The sequence below is a fragment of the Vanrija albida genome, assembly GCF_041260175.1.
Source record: "Vanrija albida strain AlHP1 chromosome Unknown contig_2, whole genome shotgun sequence".
Lineage (NCBI taxonomy): Eukaryota > Fungi > Basidiomycota > Tremellomycetes > Trichosporonales > Trichosporonaceae > Vanrija > Vanrija albida.
In genome coordinates this window covers 794347-813963 of record NW_027191421.1, presented here as the reverse complement: position 1 = coordinate 813963, position 19617 = coordinate 794347, and the positions used below count along the sequence as shown (strand labels likewise).

General features: G+C 62.9%; 7 protein-coding genes across 7 annotated transcripts; 3 read left to right on the top strand and 4 right to left on the bottom strand.

Annotated features, from left to right (window-relative positions):
- Positions 1–36: 36 nt before the first annotated feature.
- Positions 37–3461, top strand: Q8F55_001953 (uncharacterized protein; the record flags this gene model as incomplete). The annotated part of the gene is made up of 2 exons (XM_069350566.1): positions 37–171; positions 210–3461. 2 exons carry the CDS (start codon positions 37–39, stop codon positions 3459–3461), a joined length of 3387 nt encoding a protein of 1128 aa, XP_069210952.1.
- Positions 3462–4065: 604 nt separating this feature from the next.
- Positions 4066–6751, top strand: Q8F55_001952 (uncharacterized protein; the record flags this gene model as incomplete). The annotated part of the gene is made up of 4 exons (XM_069350565.1): positions 4066–4410; positions 4446–4742; positions 4785–6612; positions 6660–6751. 4 exons carry the CDS (start codon positions 4066–4068, stop codon positions 6749–6751), a joined length of 2562 nt encoding a protein of 853 aa, XP_069210951.1.
- Positions 6752–7026: 275 nt separating this feature from the next.
- Positions 7027–9883, bottom strand: SEC27 (Coatomer subunit beta'; the record flags this gene model as incomplete). Its single annotated transcript, XM_069350564.1, has 4 exons — positions 7027–9619; positions 9681–9760; positions 9813–9833; positions 9881–9883. The coding sequence occupies 4 exons, from the start codon at positions 9881–9883 to the stop codon at positions 7027–7029; spliced, it is 2697 nt and encodes an 898-aa protein (XP_069210950.1).
- Positions 9884–10758: 875 nt separating this feature from the next.
- Q8F55_001950 (uncharacterized protein) lies at positions 10759–11769 on the bottom strand (the record flags this gene model as incomplete). The annotated part of the gene is made up of 3 exons (XM_069350563.1): positions 10759–10893; positions 11106–11342; positions 11680–11769. 3 exons carry the CDS (start codon positions 11767–11769, stop codon positions 10759–10761), a joined length of 462 nt encoding a protein of 153 aa, XP_069210949.1.
- Positions 11770–12984: 1215 nt separating this feature from the next.
- Q8F55_001949 (uncharacterized protein) lies at positions 12985–15259 on the top strand (the record flags this gene model as incomplete). The annotated part of the gene is made up of 3 exons (XM_069350562.1): positions 12985–13140; positions 13195–13375; positions 13413–15259. The coding sequence occupies 3 exons, from the start codon at positions 12985–12987 to the stop codon at positions 15257–15259; spliced, it is 2184 nt and encodes a 727-aa protein (XP_069210948.1).
- Positions 15260–15545: 286 nt separating this feature from the next.
- On the bottom strand, positions 15546–16594 carry RET3_2 (Golgi-to-ER vesicle coat component; the record flags this gene model as incomplete). Its single annotated transcript, XM_069350561.1, has 5 exons — positions 15546–15592; positions 15661–15764; positions 15929–16157; positions 16328–16553; positions 16592–16594. The coding sequence occupies 5 exons, from the start codon at positions 16592–16594 to the stop codon at positions 15546–15548; spliced, it is 609 nt and encodes a 202-aa protein (XP_069210947.1).
- Positions 16595–16901: 307 nt separating this feature from the next.
- Positions 16902–18663, bottom strand: RET3_1 (Golgi-to-ER vesicle coat component; the record flags this gene model as incomplete). Its single annotated transcript, XM_069350560.1, has 4 exons — positions 16902–17523; positions 17579–17606; positions 17654–18010; positions 18069–18663. 4 exons carry the CDS (start codon positions 18661–18663, stop codon positions 16902–16904), a joined length of 1602 nt encoding a protein of 533 aa, XP_069210946.1.
- Between the last annotated feature and the right edge of the window lie 954 nt (positions 18664–19617).

The following is a 19617-nucleotide window of genomic DNA, read 5'->3' as shown; positions in this document are numbered from 1 at the left end:
TCAGCGGCGATGGCCTGCCCCAATCAGGCCATCGCCATGTCCGCCCGCCTCGCCCCGTCGACCGTGTCGCATGTACTACGGCTCGTCGGCTCGTCCTATCTGGACAGCGGTGCTGGACCTTCCACCCTCAGGCATAGAGCTAGAGCACATGCCGCTCGCTTGGTGCTTTATGTGAGTAGGCCTTGCTGTGGTCGCAGCTAACAAGTCAGCCGCCAGTCCGAACAACCCGGCGATTCGCCTCGTCGGCTCACGCGCTCGCCGAACCCGTGACGGCCGACCACCATGGTGGAGACCACCTCAGTGCTGGCGCTTGGACAGAGGACGACACTGTTCGAACGCCAAAGAAGGGGCACCACTACGATATCCCACACGCACCATTGATCCCAGAATGGGCTCGTATCCCTAAAGAGGCCAAGGACCAGCTCTTCACCACCCCGCGCCCCTCTCCGAAAGAGTTTCGTCATGCGTTCGATGCGCTAGAACGGGACCCCTTGTTCATTATCCCTGTAAATCGACTATGGGCGACATTCCAGGTCTTCTCGTCACCGTCGACCACCGAAAGCGACTGGACTTGGCTCGCAAACGTCTTGACGCTCGCAAAAGACGAGATTGGAGACCGCTGGGAGGATGTCCCCCTCTCTGAATCGCTCATGCGTGCTCTGAGGGGACTCGCATTAGCCCATGCTGGCGAATACGACTCGGCAGCTGCTAGCTTCAGCGTTAGTATCCGGGTCGCTTTGAAAACTCAGCCCTCGCCTGACTTCTACTACCATTGGGACCTCGATGTGCTCGAGGCATACATGAGGTTGGTGCGAGAGGTTGAGCGGCCAGAGGACATTGCATCAATGGTTCGCTACGCCGGACCACGACTACAGAAGATCCTCAGTCAAACACCTGGCAGCTTCGAGTACAAGGCGGCGATGACTCGTCTCCGGGACGGTCTGCACGAGGCCTTGGGCGACCTGAGGAACCCCGCAGAGTGGCTGTCGACGCAACTTCGACCTGGGCCGGATGGACGACCTCCGAGATCAGTCTACCATGTGGCGCTTGTTCTACTGGCAACGATCACCCGCGACTCGTCTCGTACCGCCGACGCCTTTTATGTCTGGCGACACATTGTTCAGCAGTTCAACTCGACCATCGTCCCCCCCGCCACAGCGTCCAAACTGGCCAGCAATCTTGCTCGTGCTGGGCACTTTGATGCAGCCAAGGAGGTGTTCCACGGTCTCCGTGAATCGGTCGCGGCTCCTCCCCACTCAGCGCTGTCGCGCGAGCTATGGACCTACGCCGAAGCTGGAGAGCCTGATGCGGCAAGGCGCGTGTGGACCGAAATTGCCACTCGATATGGCCCAACAAGGGATGATCGTTTGGCCCTTGCGACCGCCTATGCTGTTACGGGCGACCTCCAGGCGACGCACGACATCTTGCTGGACCTGTTTGGCGGGGATGCGGATGACGCGGTGGATACCTTGGCTATCCTTCAACGGGCTGCTATTGCCTCTGGTGATGCCGAGGCTGCCCACGAGTACCTCGACAAATCGATTCAAATCCGGCCCACAATCGAGCCTTATCTGTCGCTACTGAACCTGCATGGTGCTCAGGGGAACATTGACGCCGCTGTCCGTGTGTTTGACCGCCTGCTCGAAACTGGCATACCTCTCGACACGCGCTGCTACACCGCTCTCATTTCTGCATTCGGCAAAGCCCACGACTACGTCAACGCCTCCAGCATCTTTCAGGCAATGATTGATGCGGGTCATGCCCCCACCGTGGCTGCGTGGAGAGCGCGGCTGAATGCACATGTCGAGTCTGGGCAATGGGTTGCCGCAGCTGACCTGTGCGGCGATATTCCGCCAGGAATGATGAAGGATCCAGCCCTCACCACCATCGTCCTCAAGTCATTCGTCTACGTGGCCGCCCCCTTCAACTCGATCCTGCGACTCTTCCGCAGCATTCGCTCGCCTTCAGCCGCTGCTTGGGCGCTCGTCATTCAAGCGGCAGCGGACGACGAAAACCTTGTCAAGGCGCGCACCCTGTTTGAGGAGATGGACACGCGCTCGCAAGTGAACATTTTCGCCCCGCCCCCAAACGTCTATGTCTTCTCGATTCTTCTGGCCGCCTACCTTCGATCGGGCGATCGCGATTCGGCGCGGGCTGTCTACGATGCCATGGTCGAGCGCAAGATTGCACCGACGAGCGTGACATACGCCATCATTGTCTCGGCGTACGCCGATTCTCCAGGCGAGAGTTCGTTCGAGCAGGCCCATAACTTTGCAATGGGAGTACTCGGCCAGCCCTTCAGCTTGGAGAAGCCGGGCGCTCGGGGATCGGCAATAGAGAACATCTTCGGCCCTCTCATCACTGCCGCCGGTCGGGCAGGCAATGTGGAGCGCGCGAAGGCCTACTACGACCAAATCACGGCCCTGTCGGGGAACTCCTTTATGACAGCGGGAAAGATGATGGGCGCGTATCGCAACGCCGGAGACACCAAGTCTCTCTACCGAATGTGGTTGCGGCTATTCGGCGAGGCCAAGAGGGCCATTCCTCGTCTGACGCCAGAAGGGGAGGACACTCGTCCTGGGGCACGTTCCAAGACCCATACCCTCACCATCCCCTTATCGCTTGTCCTTGAGGGGCTGGCGAACGCGGGCGCGCATAACCGTATCAAGTCGCTCTGGAGGGACTATCGGAACGCGGGCTTTGGGTTCGACGCCGAGAACTACAACCATTACGCCATGGCTTTGGCGCGCACTGGTTATGTGGAAGATGCCTTTCGGGTTGTGGACCGGGTTCTTATACCCCGTGCTGACGCGGTCAAGGATCGCGGGTACCGCTCCATGCGCCCTCTCACTGGCATGGAACCAGTTGATGCCGCCGTCGTCGAGGGGCTGCCAACGGCGGACGACACGGCCGACGACCCCACGGGCGACTTCGCCAGTGACTCCATCCCCGCGGCACAGCCTGACCATGGGGTCAGATTGACCAACGACGACGTTGCGGGCGACTGGCACGGGGTGCCTAACCGCCGTACCGAGCTTCAGCCCTCGGTGCCACCGCAGTTTGGCGACGACAACACGGCTGGCGAGCACCTCATCGACCTGGACATTCTGCGGCAGTGGCGTCCGACCGACGTGCTCTGGCGACCAACAAACAGGACGATTTCGACGCTTGAGCGTGTGTACCGCTCGCTTCAGCAGCAGCTTGAGGATCAACGGGCATACCGCGCATGGATTGGCATCGGGTCGAGCGACGAAAACGACGACAGTGGCGCCACTGCCGAGCCGATAACCCTACAATGGGATCACAACACGACGGTCAAGAACCCAGACGGATCGCCAGTGCAGATGTCTCCGAAGCTGCTTATGGCACGGCTTAACAGCAAGTATGCGCGGGTCGTGAGCCTCGTCATGTTCCACCGGCGCAAGAAGGTCAAGGGCCGAATGAAGAAGTACCAAAAGTAGGGGCGCAGGGGACTACCATTTTCCGGGTTTTTCAATCATTTCTTCTCGATTATCATCTGCATTGGACAACGAGTCACTGTTTGCATTGAACACCTCCCCATTCACTCTAGCATCAGACAATATGCATCACACAAGTTTCGTGTCACCGGTATCGGGTTTGTGCATGTGCATTGATTGGCGGTGGGGTCCCGGATATGTGAGGGCTGGGCTGGGCGTGGCGTGGCGCTGATCGCGATGCATGACGATGGCGCGCCCGTACACACGCTCGCACTCTGCCAGTCTTCTCGCCGCGTCGTCCGTCTTCTTCTTGGCCACCCAGCACTGTCACTGTCACTCTCACTGCAGCCTGTCCGAGCCGCCGTCGCCCTGTCGCCCTCGACTTCGCCCCCGGCGCGCCCATCTCTACCCATCCATCGTCAGACTGCAGTGCAGCGGTGCACTCTGCCAGTCTGACGACAAGACGCACGCCACTCGCGCCACTCAATCGCCTTATAATCCCCTCTCGTCTTCCCATCTTCCTCTCTCCCTCCATCCACACATTGGAATAGACATACACCACTCGACTATCCACATCCAGCACACGCACGCACGCGCCCAAGCACCAATGGCCGCAGCCACCCCAATCTACCAGCAGTACAAGCGCAAGCCCGACGCCGACGCACACTACGGCCCTCACGCCCTCGCACCGGCCGACACACACTCGCTCTCGCTCAGGACGGCCGTCGCTGCGCCCAAGCACCACTCGCTCGACAAGCCACTCCCGGCCGTCCCTCCTCCTTTCACTCAACCCCCGCCCCCCGTCGCCAGAGTACTTGAACCCGCGGCGCAGGCGCACACTTTGTCGTTGCCCATCCTCTCTCTTTCCGACACCCCCCTTCCCTCAATCGACAGCATGCTCGACCTTTCCAAGACCCACACCGACGCTCACGAGGCCCAGCCTACGACTAGCGTGAGTGTGTGCGCGTGCAGGCTGCTCACGCCCAGACTAACCCCGAGCCTCTCGTCCCCGTCGTCGAGACGCACGCCCACTCTCCCGCCAAGGTCATTGCCCTCGGCGACGAGAGCCTTGTCGACACTGCGCATGACGACTCCTCGCCCACCGGCCCGTCGTTCGTCGTTGCCGCGAAGCACACCGAGGGTTCAAAGGCCGACGGCGAGGCGCCGCCCGACCACGACGACAAGAAGGACAAGCACGACACCGACGCGGAGCACGCCGACGACGGCGAGCACGCTGACGAGGAGCCTTCGCGCCGCTTCTCTGAGCTCAACCCCCTCGAGATTGTGAGTGGAGGCTGCTTCACGTGCCTAGACTGACACGCGCAGGGCGTGACTACCACGACCACGGCCGATGGCACGGACGCCACCGTGGCTGAGGAGCACACCGAGGCTCCTGGCGAGGGCACGGACGACGCGCACCTCGACTTCAAGGACCAGGATGATCTCGAGCCGCTCCACCGCGGGCTGCTGGGCCCCATTCCCAGAAACATCCTCCGCCACCACAAGGAATTCGCCGAGTACGAGGCGGCTGCGACCGCCGCCGCGGCAGGCACGACTTACGTCCCCGGCGTGGCGTCGGCCCAGATCGATGCCGAGCTCGAGGTCGGTGTCTCGGCCGAGGTGTGGGCGGTCCGCATGGAGCGCATCCTTGCCGCACGTGAGAACGCGGACCAGAAGGAGCCCGAGAGTAGCGTCGCCGCCAAGGCCGAGGCTGCTTACATCAAGAACGCCTTCGCCAGCATCCGCGCCGCTCGTGAGGCCGGCGCGCCGGCCCCCAAGTTCGGTGACCTCGACGACTTCGGCGTCGACCGCCGTAACATTAAGGTTGCCGAGGCCGAGACTTCGGACGATGTCGAGTCGGCGGACGAGCCCAAGGCCACTGAGACTGACGAGCCGGCTGATCCCCAGATCACCGCCGCCACGGCCGACGAGCAGCAGACCGAGCCTGTCACCGTCGACGCCGAAGCCCCCCACGCCGCCACCGCCGACGACGAGGTCGCCGAGGTCAACCCGGCCGCCCCGGTCACCCCTGACGAGTTTGCGGGTCTCGCTACTGTCCGTCGCCGCGTCACTGTCGCCGACTGGCCTTCGACTGAGGCCCCGGACAACATGACCATCGAGGCGGAGATTGCCGAGTACCAGGAGAGCACGAGTGTCAGCCCTGCCTCCGCCCATGTCCCGATCACCCCTGTCGTACCCGCCTCGAACCTCGACCGCGATGAGGTTGCGGTTGAGGTCGGTGAGGCCGACGAGGCGGTGGCCGAGAACGGCGGTGATGCCTCGCCTGCCCCCGAGCAGGACAAGCGCTCTCTTCTCGAGGTTGACCTCGACGGCAAGCACGATGCTGGTGAGGCCTCGGCCGAGGGTATCGAGAATGGTGTCACTGCCACTGCTGTGGCTCTTGCCGCGGCAGCGTCGGTCGCTGCGGCCGTTGCTGTCCCTGCTGCGGCTGCGTCGACCGGTCCTGCCGCCGAGGTTGCCGAGGTTGAGGCGACTACGACTGGGCACAACGAGACCGATGCTCAGACCACCAAGACCGAGGGCGTGACCGCCGACGACGCAGCGGACACCACGCGTGGCCCCCTCCCCATTGACACCGAGGCGCCGACTCCCCCCACCCTCGTCGCCCCGCAGAACACGCCCGCGGTGCCCATCGACTCGGGAAACCTCGTCACGGCTCCGTTCCCCGTCAACATTGCCGACCTTAACAAGAACGTCCTCGCCAAGGCCGGCACCCCTGCCCTCCACCGCGTTGAGGAGATGGACAACCTTGTCCAGGCGCGCCAGGTCACCCCGCCCCCCGCGTACGAGGAGCAGGCCGCTGCTGCCCAGGCCACAGCCGCGGCCCCCGTCGACGACGAGGACCACCTCACGATCCGCCCGGCGCACGCCACCACGTCGCCCGCGCAGAGCATCATGTCGATCCCGTCGATTCGCAGCGTGCCCTCGCTGCGCAGCATCCGCTCGGGCCACTCGGCGGTCGCGCCCGAGGAGCACGAGCTCTTCGAGCCCCGCGATGCCGATGAGGGCGATAACGGCCCCGCGTCGGACCTCCTCGCCAACTACGGCACCGTGGCCCCCGACCACACGTCGCCCGCCGCTGTCGCGTGGGCCGCCGCCACGCGCGAGCGCCAGCAGCGCAAGCTCAAGACTCGTAAGTTGCTCTCCAAATGGCCTCCGCCGAGTCAACTGACACCCCAGTTCTCGTGGTCGCCGTCCCCGTCGCGGCGCTCCTCGTCTACGTCGGCATGCGCTTCCGCGCTGCCAACGAGTCGTCGACCTCGGCCGTCTAAGGCGTGAGCAAGTTCTCCCCCCAGCATTGTGAAGTAAGTAGCGAAATAGTCAGCATGAGAAGCAGCAGAGAAGACAGTCTAGTCAAGAGGATCAGAAGGCGCCTTGTTATTAGATCCAGCTACATGATCACCATCTATCAGCAGTTAGTTGCCTACATAACGAGCTTGATGAATATGGTCGACGACGAGCTTGATGAGTATGGGCCACTGTGACTCGCCCCAACTTGCTATTCGTCAAAGAATCCATGCCGTATGAGGACCGCACTACAAAGCGGCTACTTCTTCTTGCCCTTCTTCTTGCCAGGCACAGGTGTTGGTGCCGCAGCCGTCGCGTCTGGTGTCTCTGCTCCCTCGTGCTCAGCTCCCTCGTCGACAGCGATCGCCTCGTCCTCGGCGGCAGTCGGCGTGGCCTCGGCCTCATCCTTGGGCTCCTCGTCCACAGCCAAACCCTTGACCTGCTCCACCAGGCCGTCAACAGACTCACGCTCCTTCTCCACAATCACACCCGAGCCTTCAGAGTCCAGCTTGCCAGACGACGCAGCGACCTCGTCGAACAGCTCGCGGTCCTCCTCGGGGTCGGCAATCGTCTGCGCGACCTTTGGCCGTCCTTGGCTCTCGAGCTCGGCCTTCCACTTCTTGACAACGGGGCCCGCGGCCGAAGGCTTGTATGAGCGCGCCATCAATGCAGCCTCAGGGAGGCGGTCGGTCTTGGAGAGCAAGTCGACGCAGGCAGCGCTGTCGCCGAGCTGGAGGTAGGCGGCGAACGCAATGTTGTTGGCACCCTTCTCCTCGGCCAGCTTGGCTAGGCGCTCGAGGCCGGCACGATCAGACAGCGAGGTGAAGAGGAGGAGCAGGGCAGGGAGGTCCTTTGACCTCTCAAAGGCCTCCTGGGCGAGGTCGAGCTGCCAGGCAGCGAGGGCCTTGTCGCCAATGATCTTCCACTTGGGCTCGGAGCCAGCCTCGGGCGACGCGCGGACGAGGTCAAGGGCCGCCTCGAGGTCGTTGAGTCCGATTGCCAACTCAAACTTGTGGTCGGCATCGGTCGAGATGTTGAGGGCAAGCTCCTTGAGGTCCTGGGCCTCGAGGAAGCGGGCGATGCGGTTGCGCTGGTCGTTGGGGATGCTGGGGAGGATACGCTCGGCCTCCTCAAGGTCACCACGGAGAATGGCCGTCTGGTACTCGACAACAGTAAGCGACAGGGCGTAGCTGTAAATGTTGAGCTCCTTGTCGACAACGTAAACGCGGTTATGGCTGGGGATGTAGCCGAGGAGGTAGATGTTCTGGTCAAAGTGGTTGATGACGTTGGTCTGGTCGCCGATGAGGTAGTTGAGACGGTTGGTCGAGTTGGTGTAGATGAAGCAGTCACCAACCCAGCGGCTCGTCTTGACCTGCTCCGAGACTTCGGCGACAATGTCAAAGGCCTCCTCGACGCCCTCGTCTCCAATGATCTCGCCCGAGTCGAGGCGAGCGGCGTAGGCGTCACGGTCAAAGCGGAGGACGTAGAACGAGTCCTCGGCGGTGATGGCAACAAGGTCGCCGCTGCCCGACCACGAAACGTTGGTAGCGTCGACCTCGATGCGGCGAACAACGGCTCCGGTCTCCCAGTCCCAAAACATGACGAAGCCCGAGCCGCGAGCGGCGAGGAGGGTACCACCGTGGATACCCTCAATAGCCCACGAGCCGACCGACTTGATGAGACCAGGCCTCTCCTTGAAGTTGCGGTAGACGCGGAGCTTGGACTTGCCCTCGAGAACGGCGTACGTGTTCGAGTCGGCGGCCCAGGCAAACGAGGTACCGCTGCCGAACGCCTTGTTGCGCCAGGCAAGGGCAGTGTAGATGATGTACTCGCCGTCGCCGCAGACGGTGACGAAACGGCCGTTGGGGCTGTGCTGGAGGCTCTGGGGGTAAACCTCGGTGGTGCCGAGCTCACGGAGCGGGACGTGGACACGCGCTCCGTCCTCGACAACCTCGCCGTCCGACCCAAGGTTGGACACGTTGGCGCTCAGGATCTCGGTGTTGCGGGCGTAGACAATCTTGCCCGACGAGTCCATCGAGACCGAAGGCTCGTCGCGGCCGAGCTTGATGACCACGGCGCCCTCGTCGAAACCGACAGCGACCTCGTTGCCAGTCTTGCGGTAGGCGACACACCACGCGCGCTCGAGGCCATAGTTGAGCGTGTTCTCGAGGCGGTAGGTCGACGAGTGCCAGATCTTGACGGTGCCGTCCTCGGAGCCCGAGAGGATAACGGGGAGCGAAGGGTGGAAGATGGCGAACGAGACGTTGGCAGTGTGCGACTCGAGGGTCTGGACACACGACTTGGCGTGGTAGTCCCAGATCTTGACGAGGCGGTCGTCGCCAGTCGTGACAATGTAGGGCTTGTCGCTGCCGTGGTAGTAGTCGACATAGTTGACGCCCTTCTCGTGGGCCTCGAGGCTAAAGTTGGGGACGGGGCTGCCGAGCGACCAGACCTTGACCGTGTGGTCGAGACAGGCCGAGGCAAACGTCTGGGGGTCCTTGGGGTTGATCGCCAGCGCCATGATGTAGTGGGTGTGGCCCTCGAAGATCTGGACACAGCGCCATCCCTTGTCCCAGTCCCAGCACTTGATCGTCATGTCATCCGAGCCGGTGAGCACGAGCGAGAGCGTGGGGTGGACCGTCAGACAGCGGATGTAGTCGGGGTGCGCCTCGAACGAGGTGACCTTCTCGCCGGTCGAGATGTTGTAGACGCGGAGCTGGAAGTCGTCGGAGCCCGAGACGAACCAGTTCTTGCGCGCAATGTACTTTACGCAGCGGACGGGCACGTCGGTGACTTCGAACGTCTTGATGTCGGTCTGCGTCTCATAGTTCCAGATCTTGACCTGACCATTGCTGTGGGGGGTTAGTGGGGGCCGCGCGAGGAGCGAGAGCGCGCCGGCGCGATGCAACGTACTAGAGACCGCAGATGACGTGGGGTTCTGTCGGGTGGAAGTCTACCGACTTGACCCTGTCAGACCTAGCGAGAAGCTTGCGCTGCGGGGGGTCAGTATGAAGCAGAGGTCGGTGGCAGCGCAGTCCTATTCACCTGGATGTCGAGGAGCATCGGCTGGCGCGTGTTAGTTGGAGGTATCTCGGGGCAACGGCTCGACGCACCATCTTTGGGAGATTTCTCGACGGCGGTCAGAGGAGCGAGGAATGCCGTGGTGAGCTGGTCGCCCTCGCAGTGTTTTGAGGTGGCCGAGGGTGGCGCGGGGGGTTGGGAGAGGGAGAGAGGGAGGTGTTGTGTGTGGTTGTTGGGGGTTGTCGATGAGATTGAGAGCGAGCACGGGCAGCGAGCGCGGCGCACCCACTCGCTGCACGCACGGCATCGTCCACGTTAGCACCAAGTGAGGCGTGGCAGGGCAGCGGTCGGCGAAGGCGCGACTGACCCTGACATTGGCCGCTGGAGGAACACTCACTCAGTTGTCAGGCTCACACGCACGTGGCTGCACTTGCCTGTCGCGTCTGTGTCTCCGATGCCAGCCTGCTCAATGAGCAGTCAAGAGAGCAGTCAATGCAATTAAAGCGCGTTCCTCCCCAAGCCCTTCTTCTAGAACGTCAGGCTTTCGGCGTCGGCGTCGGCGTCCTCACCGGCGGCAACGCCCAAAGCTCGAGGTTCTAGAAGAAGGGCTTGAGGATGAACGCGCCTTGTGAGGTCCATCGCCACGCTCATGAGGGATGGTAGCTACACGTCATGCTACCCTCCCTGCCTTGTCTGTGAGGCGGAAGTTACACCGCCATGGACGACAGAGAGCCCGAACGCTTGCCGCTAATGCCAGCCTGATCCCTAACACGCCAGCAGACCCTCTCGTCGCGCATCACGCGACGTGTTGGCGATCAACCACCCGGCCCAAGCCACTTCAATGCGGAGGATGTGGCATGAAACATCTCAACTACCAAAAACGTCCTCCCAGACGCGGACAGGCCGGGCAGCGCACCTGTTCCAGCATCCAATGCCTCTCGTACAACACCGTCGTCTCAACTAAATGCGCTTAGTCGACCTCGATGGCGTTCTCCTCAGCGGCGACGGCCTTCTTGGCGCCGCGGGTCTTGGGCGCGAAGTCCTTGGGGGGGTTGACCGAGCGGCGGGCAGCGCGGGCAAGGGCCGAGGCGCGGGCGACGGCGGCCTGAGGTCGTGTCAGCAGAGCTCAGCCGCACAAAACGTGGGGCATCATGTGTCGAGGGAGGGACCGCCCGCCGAGCCGTGACAGCTCGGCGGGACACGATGGGTCCCCATGCCCGAAGTTGCTCTGGCAAGCCTAATACGCTCGGCCCTTCATAAGGATAGTCCGGGGAGTTCTAGAGCGGCTGCGGGGGTGTGGGGAGGGCCAACACTCACGGGGCGGAGGTCGGCACGGAAGCCCTTCGAGGCGGTCTCAACGGCGGCGATCTTGTTGGCGCGGCGGGGGCCAGTCGAGCGACGGAGGGTGGTCGAGGTGCGGGTCGAGGCGACCTTGCGGCCGTCGGCCTTGATCTTGGTGATCTTGATGGCGCCCTCGGGGGTGGCCGAGATGTCGATGACCTTGTTGTTGGCAAGGCCCGAGTACTTGCCCGAGTGGAGGTTGACAAGGTTGCCCTGCGAAGTGTTAGTGGTGTGGGTCTGGGTGGTGCTTGGGTTGGGAGTGTCTACGCCGAGCCGGTGTCGTGGGCGATGTTGTCGGACGCGTCGGAGTCGCCTTTGTCGGTCGGCCCGTCCATGGCCTCATGTCGGACCAGCCGTCTCGCCTCCATCCCTCGGCCAGCTCTGCGCACAGCTCCGCGCTCCTCCAGCCTAGCCCCTCCCGACGCAATCTCTCCCCGTCCACGCCATTCCCTCCGCTCCTCCCATCGCAGTCGTCTTGAAGATTGGCGGTCCGACGTCGACTTGAGGCCTCGGCGTAGACATTCCACCCAATTTCCCGCTTCTTCCTCACCTTCTCAGCCGAGAAGACGGGGCCGTTGACGGCCTTGCGCTGGAACGAGTTCCACTTGCGGACGAGGAGCCACTGGAGGTCGGCAGACATTTTTGATCTAGTTGTTGAGGGTTGCTGAGAGCAGTCGGTGCTGGTGACGACCAAGAAGTCAACGGCGAGCGAGCGGGCGAGCGGCAGGGTGGGTGGGCTGGCAGGCTGGCGGGCTGGGCAGGCGGTCGCACAGCGTACGCAGGGTGCGTGCGTGGGTACGGCGGCTGGCTGGCCCAGCCAGGAGCCAGGAGCTCGTCGAGCTGCACCATACGAGCAGGGTCACGTGACGAGTGGTGCATCGGACTTGATTTTAACACCGAAAGTACCGCGAGTGAAATTTGGCCTTACAACGTATGACGTATTGAACGACAGGAGAATGACAAGTGGCAACTGGGGGTAAGCCTTGGCATTGTGCAGAGAGCGCATGCATCGTGTCTTCATCGACGCTGACGGCGTCGAGCTCTGCCACACCACCACGAGGCCGCTGACATCTCATCACTCGGACCGTCAAGAAGATAGGCCAACAACTACAGCGCGGATCAACGTCCAGACGCCTTGCGTCCAAAACCATCAGCCGGCAATACAACACGGCTCAGTCTACCTCGAGATGTGAGCCTTGCACAACCCGACTCGTCACTGCCGCGACGTCGGTGGCAAGATCCGAGCTGTGGCCCACAGACATGTCCAAGAGCCTCCAACTGCCGTGCGAATCCTTCCCCACGTTCTTCATCTCGGCTCACCGGCAATCCTCGGAAGGGGCAGTGACTAACATGATCTACGGCTCTTATCGACTCGAAGTAGATGACAATGCGACTCGGTTGATGGCGACGTTGCACTAGTGATGGCTCCATTGTTGTCTCGCCATTCATGCATTATCAACGAGTCGTCTGCCCATCTACTGGGCCGTTGGCCCGTTGTACATCACACAGCGCTGCCACGCCCACTACACCACACGCCCGTGCCTGATCGGACAAACTATTACGTGTCATTTTGCCTCCTCCCCGCGTTACCGCGAGTGGTCTGGCGGCGTGCCTCGCGCGCGGCTGGCTGCTGGCTCGTGGTTTGAACCGACTCGCACTCGTTTCGTCCTCATTGTCGTCGCTGCAACTGCCCCCCTCTCCACCTTCTAACTGCATGCTCCTCCGCCCACTCGCGGTTTTATTAAGAGCAGCTAGACCGAGACCCCAGCACCAGGCCCGCATCGTCGCCACCCACCACACTCGTCTCTACGCGTCCGCACCCACTCCCAAAAAGGTTCCCATCCCTTTCCCAACCATGGCCGCCGTTACCGACTCGGACGTGATTGCGCGCTTCGGCGCCCTCAACATCTCGGCGCCAAAGGTCATTGAGCACGCCGCCGTCAAGGGCGGTGCCGATTGGCGCGCCGAGCTCGACAAGCTCGGCAAGACTGGCGTCGCTATCACAAAGACTGTGCGTGTGCCGCGTGCCGCCATCTGCCGCCGCGTTTATTGACGCGACGCACAGCTCCTCTTCAAGCCCAAGACGGCCAAGACGGCCGAGCCCACCCCTGTGCTCGTCGTCGCAAAGGAGGAGACCGAGACGTCGTCGGGCCTCATCGGCAACCTCCTCAAGCTCAAGGAGCTCCGTCTCGCCAACGAGGACCTGATCAAGCAGGTCATCCCGTCTGCTGCCTCAAAGGACGACGGTGGGTACCTCGTCTGCCTACAACGCTGACCCACCAGTGTCGTCTCTTGCCCTCCCCGCTCCCGTCCCCGCCACCCTCTTCCTCCTCCTCGACGCCGCCATCGCCTCGTCGTCCGAGGACTTTGCCCTCCACCTGACGTCGTCGGCCACCACCGTCGTCCTCAAGGGAACCGAGGTCAAGGCCTACCTCGAGTCGATCTCGTCGCCCGAGGCTGTCCGCGTCGTTGACTTTGTCGAGCTCAAGGCCAGCGCTCCTGCCCCCGCCCCCAAGGCTGCCCCTGCCCAGAAGGACGCGCCCAAGGCTGCTGCCGCCGTCGCCAAGAAGGACGACGACCTGTACGAGATGGCTATCCAGTACAAGAAGGACGAGGACTTCCCGGGATGGTACACCGACGTCCTGATCAAGGGCCAGATGATCGACTACTACGACATCTCGGGCTGCTACATTCTCCGCCCCACCTCGTACACCATCTGGCAGACGATCCAGAACTGGTTTGACGACGAGATCAAGAAGCTCGGCGTCAACGACTGCTACTTCCCCATGTTCGTCTCGCGTGCCCGTCTTGAGCGCGAGAAGGACCACATCGAGGGCTTTGCCCCCGAGGTCGCCTGGGTCACCAAGGCTGGCAGCTCCGACCTCGAGGAGCACATTGCCATCCGCCCAACGTCCGAGACTGTCATGTACCCCTACTACGCCAAGTGGATCAAGTCGCACCGTGACCTTCCCTTGAAGCTCAACCAGTGGAACTCGGTCGTCCGTTGGGAGTTCAAGAACCCCCAGCCGTTCCTGCGTACGCGTGAGTTCCTCTGGCAGGAGGGCCACACTGCTTTCCTCGAGAAGCAGGAGGCCGACAAGGAGGTGCGCGACATTCTCGACCTGTACCGCCGCGTCTACGAGGAGATCCTCGCCGTTCCCGTTATCCCCGGTATCAAGTCGGAGAACGAGAAGTTTGCCGGTGCCGACTACACGACCACTGTTGAGGGCTTCATCCCCACGACTGGCCGTGGTATCCAGGGCGGTACCTCGCACCACCTTGGCCAGAACTTCTCCAAGATGTTCGACATTTACGTCGAGGACCCCAAGGCTACGGCTGCCGACCGTGAGGCTGGCAAGGACACCAAGATCAACGTGTACCAGAACTCGTGGGGTCTGTCTACGCGTACCATTGGTGTCATGGTCATGACCCACGGTGACGACCAGGGTCTCGTGTTCCCGCCCAAGGTTGCTCTCCAGCAGGTTGCCATTGTCCCCGTCGGCCTCACCAAGGGCGAGGGCAAGAACGACGCCATCTACGAGGCGTGCACCAAGCTCGAGCAGGAGCTCAAGGCCGGTGGCATCCGTGCCGTTGCCGACCTGCGCGACGGCTACACCCCTGGCTGGAAGTTCAACGACCACGAGCTGCGCGGCACTCCCCTTCGCCTCGAGCTCGGCCCCCGCGACATTGCCGCCGGCACCACGCTCGCTGTGCGCCGTTACGACGGCCACAAGGAGTCGTACCCGCTCAACGACATTGTCAACGTTGTGCGCAAGTCACTCGACGACATGCAGGCTGCGCTGTACAACCGCGCGCTCGAGAAGTACAACGCGTCGCTGCGCCACACGCTCAAGTGGGAGGACGTTGTGCCCAACCTCAACGCCAAGTCTGCGCTTGTCATCCCCTGGTGCGAGGACCCGCAGTGCGAGGACGACATCAAGGACAGGTCCAAGGCCGAGTCGATGGCCGGCCAGGCCGAGGACTCGAAGGCGCCGTCTGCCGGAGCCAAGTCACTCTGCCTTCCGTTTGACCAGAAGCGCTTTGGCGACTTCCCGGATGGAGAGAACCAGAAGTGCATCCAGTGTGACAAGAAGGCGAAGCGATGGGCTCTGTTCGGCCGCAGCTACTAGGTGGGGGCTGGGTTGAGGCGGGGATTGTACAGGCATGCATGGGTTGAGACGCGGCGCCGCCGAGCGGAGCGAGGTGCGAGGCGTGTGTGTGAGGGAGGGAGGGAGCAATGTGTTGGCGCGGGGAAGAGACAGCAGGCAGTCGGCCATGGCCAGGCAGTCCGGATGCAGGCACGCAGCTCATCAGTCAGCGTAGCAGGCCGTCAGTACCATCGTGCACCCGTCACAAGCGCCGCCCCACCCCCACCCGCAGCAGTATCTGTCCATCTTATCACAACTATCTGGCGGCCTAGAGCTGGCCGATGCGCTGCGTGACGCGCTCCTTGAACGTCGAGTCTGGGGGTGTGAGCGGAGTGTGAGCGAGGTGGCCTCGCCGCCGGCCTGCGGCCGTCGACAGCACTTACACGCATTGAGCAGCGTCTGCTCGTTGATGACAATGTCGGTCGTGTCGGGTTTGGGGCGGGACACGCGCGAGGCAATGGCCGCGGCGTCGGTCTCGAGGATGATGCTGTGGGGTCAGCAGGTGTCAGCGCGCAGCGCTGGCACCGGGGGCGTAGCCGCCGCTGTGGCCTTGTGCCATCGCCGTCGCCTCGCCAAAGCCAAGGCAACAGACGACAAGCCACTCGCCCGCGCCCTCGCGCCTGCGGCGCTCGCGCGCTCGCTCGCACTCACCCATCGTCAATCGTCTCATCCGCAGCCAGGAGCACCAGATCAAGGCTCTCCAACACGTTCCTCTTCTCAATCTGCCCGCGCAGGAGCAGGCTCACGGCATCGTGGAAGGCCGTCAGCGCGCCCTGCAGCATGAGCTCGTTGCTCGTGCCCAGCGGGCCGACAATGTGGAAGTGCAGGTCGGTGCTGGCGCGGGAGAGGACGAGGTGGGGCGGGAGGGGGTGGATGTCGCCTGTTTTTGGGACCACACATTGCGGGGCGGCGCGGGATGACACATTGCGTGGCGGCGCGGGACAGCACACGGGGCGAGTCGTCGTGGATCCGGTGAGGGGGAAGGACGGCGTCAGTACAGGCCAGCAGACACCACAGCCTCGCTCGCGCTGCGCGCTCGCTCAGACTCACCAGCCCCCCGCCGCGTCTTCTCCCAAACCCCCTTCTCAAACGCGCGCTGCTCCTTGAGCGTCTGCAGGCCCGGCTGGCCCGGACCGCCGGCGCCCACGCCGAGCTCGGCCGCCAGCCCCGCCCCCGCGCCCTCGGCGTGCGGCGGCGCGTAGTACTTTGCCAGCACGCGGTTGCCGTCCGCGTCGAGGATGAGCAGCGCCGTGACGGTGTACAAAGATAGGTTGGCCTGCGCGCGGCGTCAGCGGGGACTGGCTGCGTGCTTACCATTTTGTGTGGGCCGGTGGGTGGTGGATTGAGTGCACTTGAGTGTTGACGAGCTGCAGTTGCCAGTTGCAGTTGACGCGGCGCGGTAATCGACGACACATTCGGTTCCACCTCTCAACGTGGCATCCAGGCACGCACCAGCGTCCACCACCACGCCCACCCACCACCCCCTTTCCTCGCCTCACAATATACATATACAAGCTTCACTGTACAACTCGCACGAACATGTATGCTGTGCGTATGCCGTCTAGTAGTAACAACGGGCAGGGGCAGCCACCGGGTATAACGAGGTATCATGCACACCACGCCCCTACTCCTCATCGACATCCGGGGCCATGCTGGCCTCGCCGCCGCCGGCAACACCCTCCAGGCCCAGCGAGTTCACAGCCGCGTGGCGGCCGAGAAACCCATTGAAATCAGGCGACGAGTCGAGGCCCAGCGCAGAGCCCAACCTCGTCTGCAACTCGTCCGTCACCTCGCGGCCCTTTCCCTTGCCGCCGGCCACTGGCTCGGCGCCGGGATTAGGCACAGGTGCAGCGAGGATGCGGATCGGCTCGCCGACAACGACAGAGTGGCCCGGTAGCAACGTCATGACCACCGACCCGACGGTCGACGACACGACGCCGGTGATCCGCCGCGAAATCCAGTTGAAGCGCTTGGCAAACGGCACAAACGTGTCGACGACATCGCGCACGTCGACGACATCGCGCACATGGGTCGCCTTTCCAACCTCGTTGAACTCGACAATCGTCGAGATAGGCAGGTCCCAGTGCAAAAGGTAGTCAAACTCGCGCACAATCGACGCGCCGAGCGACTTGAGGAACGAACGTGGGGGAGGGTCCATCGAGGACAGCGACTCTGCAGAGACAGACGGAGTAAGGGACTGTGTTGGCTTGCGAACAATCGAGGGGAAGAGGGTGAGTGAGACAACGCTGCGGTTGGTTAGTGCACGCCGTTGTCGCCGCCGTGACGCTCGCTGCCACATACTGGTCAATCAACGCCACATGGTAGCCCTCTGCGACCAGTTAGCTCGGCACTAGCCACCCCGACGCATCGACTCACCATAACACTCCATACAACCGATATCCCGGCATTCCGCGGAGACATCCCACAGCTTCCACCATCCGTTGCCGCGCGAGTCACGCTGGACGAGGGCGCCTTCGACACTAGGACGGCCGCTCGACTCGAGCCACTCGTCGAGTGGGTCGACGTCCCGCTTGGTCTCGGTGGCCACGGTCGTGGCCACCTCGTCGGAACCCAGCAGCGCGCCGCGCACCCGCGACGTCAGACCCCTCGCGTGAAGCAGAATCGACGACGGCGTAAAAGACGGCAGGTATACCCGTGACAACAGCTGCAGCAGCGCAAAGTGCGTGAGCACAGACTGGCGGTTGGACAGCCGAACAAGCGGGTGGTCGTACACTGGGGGAATCAGCACAGACTTCTTTCCCTTCCCCACGGCCCTGGCCCCAGCACTCACCGCAATCGTCCTCAAACCACTGCTCGACCACCCGCCTGACCTCCTTGCCCTGCTCGGACCACTCGGGCGAGTCCTCGGCCGCCGGGTCCTCGCACCCGCGGTACAGTACCCGGTGGATGTCAATGAGGGCCTCCATCGGCTCGTGGGCGGCGCCGACCCAGGGCTCCATGGCCCACTCGGACGACTCTTCGCTGTAGTCGCCCGATGCGCCGGGCGCTGCGGCCGCCGCCGACGACGACGGCAATGCCGCGGGGGCCCGGTGGTGGTGGAAATGCGACATTTGCTTTGGTGGCGTGAGGGGCTCGGCGGTCGCGGCGTGGTGGTTGTGGTATGCGTGCAAGGCGTGTCGGAGTGCAGCTAACGACGAGAATGATCCTTGGTACGGCGTGCTGCGGCCCGACTGGGCCGGCGACGACGTGGTGCGCGCCGACTGGTGGCGCGAGTGCATCGACAACGTCTCCCCTGGTGCGTGGCCTGCTGTTGACCCGCCGGGAGAGTAGGCTGATCGGTCTGGAATGTAGAACCTGGGCTGGTTGCGCGAGAGTGTGGGGTGTGGGAGGTCGTATTCTGTTGATGAGAGGGTGAAGTAGGACATGTTGGGGGGAGGGAGGGAGGGGGAGGGCGATGGGAGATGAGAGAGGGAGAGTGAGATGTGTTGTTGTAGATGGAGGGAAGGTGAGATGCACAGGGTGGGTGTCAAAAGGTCGCGTCGTCGTTCGCTTAACGGAGGCTGGTCGCGCGGGGAAGTAATCGACTTTGGTGCCCTGGGTGCGTGTTCCTTGAGAGCTAATAAGGGTTGGGGGTGGGTGGCAAAGTCTACCTTGTTGATTGTTTACCGTCTTTTGGATGGGGGGAATGCAACAAGAAAGAGCTAGCTACAAGCGGGGGAGGGGGAGAAGTAGGTGTCGAGAGAAGCACCATGCCATGTACTGCATCCCTCGTCGTCGTTCATCGGAAGCGACTCAGCCTCGACCAACAAGAAGACGAGCCACCCAGAGCCAAGACGGGTCAGGCGGGCTCCTGCTGCTCTCGGCAGCCCACCCGCCGCCCCTCCGCTGCCATTTTGGGCGCCGTCGCCAAGCACCGTCTCGCATCAACCTCGACCTCGACCCCGACGCCGCCGCCGCATGCATCCAGAGTCAGTCCTCGTGACCGCCGCACAGTCGCCGCCTGATCACTCACGGTCGAGGCCCCACGCCGCGGCCGTCGATGCCGCTGATGTCATCCACCCAACCAACCAACCCCACCAAACAATCGAGAGCACAATAAACATCAGTAGTGGCTTTGAGTCTGTTGGCCCCACTGCACTTTGCCCCACACAAACACGGCTAGCCCACCACGCAGGCTCCAATGACGCGCGGCGTGCCCGGCGTCTTGATTGTGCCTCTGCGGCCTAGCCGGCGCCGGCCCCGACGCCGACCAGACACAAACAAGTGAGACTGTTGCACTGCGCGCTGCATCCAGCTCGCCTCGACGCGAATAGAACTGCCTCGCTGAGTCGGAACTGGATCGGAACGGGCTTCGGAGCAGCCAACGCCGCGGCGCCTCT